The 9312-nt window shown below is 37.5% G+C and overlaps 1 protein-coding gene across 1 annotated transcript; it reads left to right on the top strand.

Moving 5' to 3' along the window:
• The first annotated feature begins 258 nt into the window (after positions 1–258).
• LOC311297609 (uncharacterized protein) lies at positions 259–9083 on the top strand. Its single transcript, XM_084419982.1, has 12 exons — positions 259–286; positions 4988–5097; positions 5577–5691; positions 5831–6056; positions 6175–6451; positions 6594–6771; positions 6896–6972; positions 7136–7316; positions 7533–7781; positions 7925–8096; positions 8190–8338; positions 8563–9083. Exons 3-12 carry the CDS (start codon positions 5601–5603, stop codon positions 8739–8741), a joined length of 1779 nt encoding a protein of 592 aa, XP_084276108.1. The 5' UTR covers positions 259–286; positions 4988–5097; positions 5577–5600; the 3' UTR covers positions 8742–9083.
• Positions 9084–9312: the final 229 nt, after the last annotated feature.

Below are 9312 nucleotides of genomic sequence, written 5' to 3'. Positions count from 1 at the left end.
GGTGCTGCAATTTCTATCTGAATGTAGCTTCGAGTAATGAACCATTTTCTACACAATTGTATCAGAAAGCAATAATGCTTCGAAACGCTTCATTTGGCCATCACTAAGGGTCAACAACAGCGAACAGATCAATGGAGGAAACACAGAGAACATCCGAATAACAGGCAGAGGTCAGGGCAGGCAGCAATTATCAGAGTCCAATAAACAATCCAAGTCACGCCAGGCAGAGAAACAATCAGGAAACGGTGAAACAGTCCAAGGTCAGCAATACAAGAATCAAACACGGGTAAATAACGCTCAGAAATGCAGTACAATAACAGTACAATGTGAATGTGAAAACCAGGTATTTATGGTGTGAGTGAAACAAGGTGATAAGACACAGGTGAATGAGATGATGAGTGCTGATGAGTCCGGGCAGTGAGTTATGGGAAATGTAGTTTGTGAGGAAGTGATCATAGTCTATTGTGGAGCGCCCTCTAGTGGCTCTCGAGGGCACTCCAGCTAGTGATCGTTACAGTAGGGCTGTTGAGTTACTGATGTTGTGAGGTGTTAGTGCACCTGTCGCTCATTTAATTTTTTATTGCAGAACTTATAGTTACATACAAGATCAGGGAAAGATAGTTGTATCTTTAACAATGAACAATCATTATGACAAAAACATAAAAATCATGGGTTTGTGTACATCATAATATGATATTTTATACACAGGAAAAAAGAACAATGACAAGGCTAAGTATCTTTAAAAAGTTCTTCATAACATTTTTTTGTTATTTATAAGCCTGAGGGATTAAATGAGAGGTAAATTCAACAAGAAAAAGAGGAAACCTTAAAGAAGAAAATTTTTGGATATAAAATAAAGAAATTAACAACATATTCAAGAGATGACGATTTTGGGGTTTCTTAATAAATAAAAAAATATAAGGATAAAACTGTGGGTCACAGGTTTAAAATATAAAAACTTAAATCAACCCTAAATGTATTCACAAAATAAATGGGAAGCTGTTTCTTCAACAACAAAATGAGCAAGTTTCATCAGTATCAAGATATTTACAGATAGATGAATTAATGATGTTTCTGCCCTGCGGTCACGGCACGAAAATAATATTTGAACTTTTTTTATATATATACTTTGTATTACAAATCTTTATCTGTTCCTATGCTACTTTGAGTTATAATGACTCTTGGGTAACAAAGTTTCAAGTGTCTAGTTTAAAAAAAGTTATGAATGTGGACCATAGAGTTTAAGAGCTACAGACATTTGTAGAAAATTCTCAAAAATAGGGGCGCTGGTTAAAGGGTCAGTTCACCCAAAAATGAAAATTTTGTCAGTAATTACTCACCCTCATGTTGTTCCAACCCCGTAAGACCTTCGTTCATCTTCGGAACACAAATTAAGATATTTTTGATGAAATCTGAGAGCTGTCTCACTCACACTGTCTCAGGCTTCTAAGGGATTAAAACTTGCTGGCCCAGAAAAGTTATTAAAGAGATCGTTAATATAGTCCAAGTGACTACAGTGGCTCAATCTTAAGTTTATCAAGCGACGAGAATACTTTTTGTGCGCAAAAAACAAACAAAAATAACGTATGGAAGCTTATGGGAAGCAAATTTCAATTTGAGATGTAATATGCAAAATGACAATGCAATATGTAAAATGGCAATGCATTTCTGTATTTAAATTTAAATTTTCCAATACATTTGTGCAACGTTTGGTGCAAAATGAAAATGAAAATTCAATTATATATGTAAATTTAATACATATTTTAACGCTTTATAAGTTGCAAAATTGCAGAAATGATTAGATATGTGAAACATGTTCAAACAAAAACTGTAGCAAAATTGTAATTTAAATGTTATTTTTTGTTAATTGCATTTACACTAACGCCCATTTCACACATACTCCGTGTGCAGTGCGTATGCGGTGAGTGTTGCAGTGCGTATGCGGTGCAGGAGCAGCACGCGCAATAGTGCTTTCACATATGCTGCGTTTGCAGTGCGTAACTGATCCGCGGCTGTACAAAATACATACTCTATTTGTATTTCAAATCCAGAAGTTATTAGCAACTTTTTATTTTAAAAAAGTTTTTTTGTCAGCATTGCGATTCTCTTTGTACACATATACACTCTTTAATAGACGTATTCACGTTTAAATACAATTTAAACAACGTATTATTCAATGCATTATACTTCTATATAATTATATATTAAGTTGCTCAAGCAAGTGGTAAAAAATTTAACCATGTAATTATATTAAAATCGCATAGCCTACATTTTTCAATTACAACTATAAAATTGACAAAAACAGCAGACTCATACTTTTTCTTTTGCATAATTTAAATCTTTATACAATAAATCTTGCATGTCACAAAGAACTTGTTTTTTCCACCTCCAAGAATGAGACGAGTGTTGTTCATTATTTTGCCTTGTTGAAATATGTATTTTCCCTTGATTTACCCTGCGGTCTTAACGTCTCAGCATTGCGATTCTCTTTGTACACATATACACTCTTTAATAGACGAGACGTATGCACGTTTAAACACAATTTAAACAACATAGGCCTATTATTCATTGCTTCTACTTCTATTAAGTTCCTCAAGCAGTGGTCAAATATTTAACCATGTACTTATATAAAAATCGCAAACATTTTAAATTAAAACTTAAAATTGACAAAAACAGCCGACTCTCATATCTTTTCTTTTGCATTTATTAATACAATAAATCTTGCATGTCACAAAGAACTTGTTTTTCCACCTCCACGAATGAGACGAGTGTCGTTCATTATGTCGCCTTGTTGAGGTAAATTGTAGTTTCCCTTGCTTTAACCCGGTCTTAAAGTGAAAATAGTATTTAATTAAATACATTTATGGTGAGATTACTACATTTTATTTAATTAATCGCATTTATGGTGAAATTACTACATTTTTAGGTCATTCTGTGTTCATTTTGACCATGAAACATGCGCTGTCACTTTAATTCAGTGTGTGCAGCACAGCAAAAATAGACTTGGTGCGGAAACGATCGCTGCACTGCTGTATACGCACCGCAAATGGAACGGATCGACGGACTGCAACCGCGGGCAATGTGTAAGCTTGACGCCGCCTTCACACTGGCAGTTGAAATCAGCTCCGTAATACGCAATACGCGCCCAGCGGACGTCGTACACAACTGTGAAAAGCGTCGGAAGCCTCGGAATGGCCACAATATTGAATTGTACAATATTTAAATATTGAATTATTTAATTGTATTAACTGCACTAATTACGTTATAAAATCATTAAAATAATAAAATGACATGACAACGTTATAAAATCATTATTTATTTTATTAAAAGTTAAGAATCCAGGTTTGTTTATCAGTACCATAGCAACGCTAACTTCCGTTGGGATTTTCGGATAGAAACCGTCCGTAGCCTTTCGCAAGAGTTAAAAAATTTTAACGCATCCGGATGGCCAACGGACACGATTTTTTTCGCACCGCACTCATTCGCACCCGGTTCGGACCCATTCGCATGCGGTCTGCGAATCTCCATAGGAAATGAATGACTTCCGGTCGTTTCGCTGCCGTATCGGAGCTGATTTCAACTGCCAGTGTGAAGGCGGCGTGAACCTGTTAACATGGGTACGGAAAAAAATACGCACCGCATACGCACTGCAAACGGAGTATGTGTGAAACGGGCGTAACAGTTAAGACACTTGCGATTGCATTTCCATTAAAGGGGTCATATAATGGTACATGCACTTTTACAAGCTGATTGTACTGAAATGTGTGTTGGCAGTGCCTGAACACAACCATCATAAAATGATAAAAATCCATCCAGTGGGTTTTTTTTTATCTCCTTATATGTTTGACCCTCTCTGAAATTGAGCTGTTTGATATTGTGACGTCACAAAATCGACGCCCCTCCTACGATCTTTGATTGACAGCAGCGTTTCAACACAGTCCCGCCCTCGCTCTGTCAATCATAGTCCGCGCGTATTAAACTCATAAAGCCGCTTTCCGACCAAGTAGTTCTAGGAACTTAGTTCTAGGAACTGTCCACTTCTAAACAGTTCTAAGAACTACTCTCCCCCAAACTCGGTTTTGCTGTTTGCGTTCGCACTGGCCAAGTGGCCATAGGAACTGGTAAGGGAGTGACGCAAGCACGGTGACTTTTATTTTGACGGCGCGACCCACCTTTATTTTGGCGGCGCTGAGAACGCCAGAGCAAACAATGCTCGCATTCTCTGTGTTTATTAGTTAGCGATCTGTCTAACAGTACTGTTTAATATCTTATTAGATAGAATTGTTATAGAAAGTAGACAGTATATGAAAAAAGGTTATTAGCCTATGCCGTGTGGTTGATGTCCAGTGTTGCTAGCTGGGCAGATAAACATAATCATGTTTGGCTTGGTCCCCTCAAAGTTGCGTTGGATTTTCTCTTCAGCATAAAGGTTTAGAGACCCATCTATCACTGTTTTCCATGTTTGTATAGTTAGTTTATGGAGTAAATATATAGGTTATAATCTGTGTGTTTACATTCTAGCTGTTTTAAAAATGGCGGGTGCTGCTGTTCCGCGTGCGTTCGGTCAATCAGCGTACACTAACGTCACGGATAGTTCCTGTAGTGCTGGTTTAGACCCTACTCTGAAGTAGGACCCAAATTAGTTCCTACAAATGGAGTTCCTAGAACTAAAATCGTTCCTAGTTCCTGCGGTGCGAACACGCCGACATCCGGGTACTTTAGCCAATAGTTCTAGGAACTGTGAAAAGGTTCCTCCGGTCGGAAAGCGATACCCTGTTGATACCCTGGAGGGAACTGTCTATGAGCATAATGGCGTCCAAGCGATTGTGGTGTTCTGTTCTTGGGTGCAATAAGGAGCACATCAGTCATTTTACTATTCCTAAATCAGAGCCGCTGAAAACGCAGTGGCTGAGTTTTGCTTTTGAAGGGAATATTCCCCACGATAAACACGAATGTTTGTATGTTTGCGCTAATCATTTTTCACCAGACTGCTTTATAAACGAGGGTCAGTATAAAGCTGGATTTGCTAAAAAGCTGCTCCTCAAAAAAGGATCAGTACCAACCATTCGTGTTCCTGCTGAACCTCCAGAAGAACAAGTGAGTCTAACGTTTTATTAACCTTTATGTTCATCTTTATATTAATCTTTGCAAATCGCTTGCTGCACGCTTCATTATGAATGCGGCTATAACACTCGGGTACATTATGGCATGTTTTCTATGACGTTCTCAATAAAATTCATAATCCCACGTTTATAATGAACAACGCGTTATGGTGTTATTAAAAAATGTGTACACAGCACAGGTGTTAAAGTTAACGTGGTAATACTACACTAAGCTTACTTTTGTATATGGTTTATAATGGTGTCTGTTACTGATGTTAAGAAGTAACGTTAATGTAAAGAACAAAAAAACAGTTATAACTGCATGAAGATGAATGGTAACACAATACCTACAAAATATTGTTTACATCCTGCAAATGCATATGATTCAAGACTATAAATACTCTAATGGATGTTTTTCAATATTACGCCGGAATAAATTATGTAATCTGTTATCAATTATTTGCTTTTGTATAGGCAAGCACATCGGAAGAATTGGACATGGTGCAACATGTGGGCAGCCAAAATAAACTGTGCACAGTTGGCACCCAGCTCTCAATGAAAACTTCACGTCCGCACTACAAAAGCACAGGTTTGCTGATCCAGATTTTATATAGTGTGAAGTCATATATTCATTTTTTGCGTTATTGTCAGTAATAATATTTATTGTTGTTTTATTTTTTTTATTTATATTACTACACGGTATTAAAATGTGAACTATTATGTAACAGGCACACAGACAACTATGTTATACCCAGATATTGGTGTTGGCCAGTCAATACCACTGCTATCATCTACACCAATAAAGAGGCCAAATAAGAGATCTCGCTTGGAGCTAGAGGAGGAAGAGGAGGACCCTTCTGGAGCCAGCTCAAGTATGAACGTGGAAGAGCCTATGGATTCCACATATGATCCAGCTGACTCTGTCACAACCTTGACTGAGCCAACAGATTTGACGTAAGTGACAAGACTATTTTTTTGCTCAAGATTGCAATCAGTTCGATAGTATAAATTTGTCTTTTTATGTTATGTGGAATTTGGAAATGATTTAAGTAACTCTTTATTATTCTAATAGATTTGAGTCTTCAAAGCCGGTTCACAAGACAGCGACTTACATTGTTTATGAAAACTGCCTGCTGCAGCTCTTTGAGCAGTGCCCTGTGTGTCAACGTGTTACCAATGTACAGAAAAAAGTATTTGGCACATTCCTCTCTGTTGAACAACGGTGCCCACACTGTGACTTTTTCAGAAAATGGAATAGTCAGCCAATTATACAAAGCACTCCTGCAGGGAACCTCCAGCTTTCTGTTGCAGTGTATGCCAATGGTGCCTCTTTCTTCAAAGTTAAACGGGTAGGTTGGTGAGGTTTTTTACTGTTTAGCCTATGATTTACTATTGCAAGTAATATCACAAAGATCAACCCTGAACATAAATAAATGAACATACTGTCCCCGAAGTCATGCTAAATGAAGGAATCCTCTTTTCTGACACTAGATATTCCAGGCAATGAACCTGAAAATGATCCAATACACCACCTTTAGAATTCATGCCCGGAGGTACATACAGCCTGCAATTGTACATAGCTTGAAGGTAGCACAGGATGGCATGATGCAGCAGCTCAGACAGCAGCAGAACATTGTCCTGGGTGGAGACATGAGGGCAGATTCACCAGGTACTAAATGCTGAACAACTGTCTCAGTTTACATATTACTGTGAAGGCAAAACTTACAGAGTAATAATAATAAATAATAAATACTGAATCTAATACTAAGTAAACATTACTTCTCTACGTAAAGGTCATTCAGCCAAGTTTGGAAGTTACTCAGTGATGGACCTAAGGACCAACACTATTATTGATCTGCAACTAGTTCAGGTGAGTCTAACATTACAAACTTATGCAAGATGTAATGCATATGCAATGTAACAAAGTAAATGTACAGAAAAAAGGCACAGGGATTTTTTTTACTGTGTAGCTATTCGCTAACATAACAGTCATTGACAACAATTGTCATGTATGCCCTTTATTTTCTAATCAGAGTAATGAAGTTGGAGGGAGCAACAACATGGAGAAAGAGGGTCTGAGGAGGAGCCTTGATCTCTTGAGGGCACACGGTGTGACTTTTGACAGCATTGTTACAGACCGGCACCCTCAAATACAAAAATACCTGCGGGAGGCCAACATCAAACAGTATTACGATGTATGGCACATTGAAAAAGGTATTAGCTCCTGTCTGAGTATGTGTTGTTTATGTGCCTAATTACTGTCATAGTCTCACAGACTATTATTTTAAACAGATCAGTCAAATTTTATTACAAAACATTATGATACAAAACCATACCTTTGACCAGAACTTCCTTTTTATTATATTGTGTTCAATAAACACTGGATTTTTCTGCATGGCTGAATTGCAGTTTGTTTGTTTATATTATTAGGAGTATCAAAGAAACTGCTGAAGATTGCTCAGAAGAAAGACAGTGAAAAACTGCAGAAGTGGTATCGCAGTATAAAAAACCACATATATTGGACAGCGGCTTCTTCTTCATCAGGGCCAGAGCGAGTGGCAAAGTGGACATCAATTCTTAATCATATCCAAGACATGCACACACATGATGATCCCATTTTCCCACAGTGTTTGCATCCGCAGCGCAATACAACGGACAAGAGCAAGTGGTTTAGAGCAGGTGTTTACCCTATTAGCAGTGTCAATATATCTGATGTGTCTATGTGCATACGACAGACATCTTTTTTTTTTTTTTTTAAATAAAAAAAATCGTATTTATTTGTATTTAAATATAAAGTTGCATAACTTTCACTTTCCCACCAGGAACAACTGCCTTCTCTCGATTAGAGAAGATCCTCAGAAACAAGAGGATTCTGAAGGATGTTGAAAAACTGAGCCCTCACCATCAGACCTCATCACTAGAGGCATTCCACAGCGTAATTCTGCGCTTTGCACCAAAGAATGTTGTGTTTTCTTTCCTGGGAATGTTATGCAGGTAAATCAGTATAATTGGGAAAGGAGTGTATACACATTTTCAAACACGCAAGTGTGACCTAGGTAATGTTTAACCATTATTTCTTCTCTATAGACTCTACCTGGCAGCCCTACATTTTAATGAGAATGCTGGGCGTCCCCAAGCCACGACAGCAGCTGGAGAACCACTATTTAAGGTGGTTTTCCCAAAATACAAGAAAGGACAATGCTCTGCAAAGCCAGTGAAAGTAGAACCAACCTTCCGTGAGTGTAACAACTTTTATTTAAAAGGCAAAATAGTCATTCTATGTACAGACATAATATCAGAAGCACAACATAAATTTTGTATAATTATTATTATTTTTTTAACAAGACACCTTATAGACAATTTTATGTACAAAACCATGTAGCCACAACACTAAGTGAGCAACTCAACTTCAGAGTAAACTGAAAATAACAACAATTTTTTTTTATTTTTTTTTGTACAGAGTACGTGGACAACCTGTTGGAAATTATCTTTGAGAACGTTGTTGTGGACCCAACCCCTTACATGGACGATATCCTGAAGATCTCCATACCTGAGAATCTCTCGTCCCAGTTTGACAAACCAGACAAACGGGAAGTGATAAACAGCTACGTGTCTAGGTTTAATCAAGGGCAGGTCTGAACCCTACATATTAAATATGTCCATGTGCATTAGGGAACTCTGCCCGTATTCGTCGCACCACACAGGAGGGCAGCACAACCCTGATTCTCCAGCCCAGAATGCCCCAACACCAGCTGACGAAACTTCTGTATGCCAAAAACCTGTAACGGCTGAGAAAATTGAACCATTTTTTGTTGTGAAAATTAATGTTATCTAATGTCATAATTTCATTTTTTTTTATTGCTGTTTGTTTTTTGACAATTATTTTTGCTGTTACTGCATTTTTGTTTGTTAATAACTTATTACATACCTCTGTGGAATTTAGTAAAACAGTATTTCTGTCAATAAATGTTAGTCCAAACAGTTTTGTGTCTATTCATTATTTCGTATTTAAAGCTATAGTAGGTAATCCTGTTCAGAAACACTTTTTTTTTTATACTGGGTGAAATGGTCCTTCCATCCTGAGAGTAGTCAATACATTGTGTTCAGAAAAAGGAATGAAAACAATCAGACCTCTGTAGCAGCTGCAGGACAGTAAAAACTCTGACCAATCACTGCCATTCGGTGCGAATGTAAAGAACCAATCAGATTC

Source organism: Rutilus rutilus (assembly GCF_951802725.1).
Source record: "Rutilus rutilus genome assembly, chromosome: 9".
In the NCBI taxonomy this organism is placed as follows: Eukaryota; Metazoa; Chordata; class Actinopteri; order Cypriniformes; family Leuciscidae; genus Rutilus; species Rutilus rutilus.
Note: the sequence above shows the minus strand (reverse complement) of the source record. Positions and strands in the feature narration are given on the sequence as shown.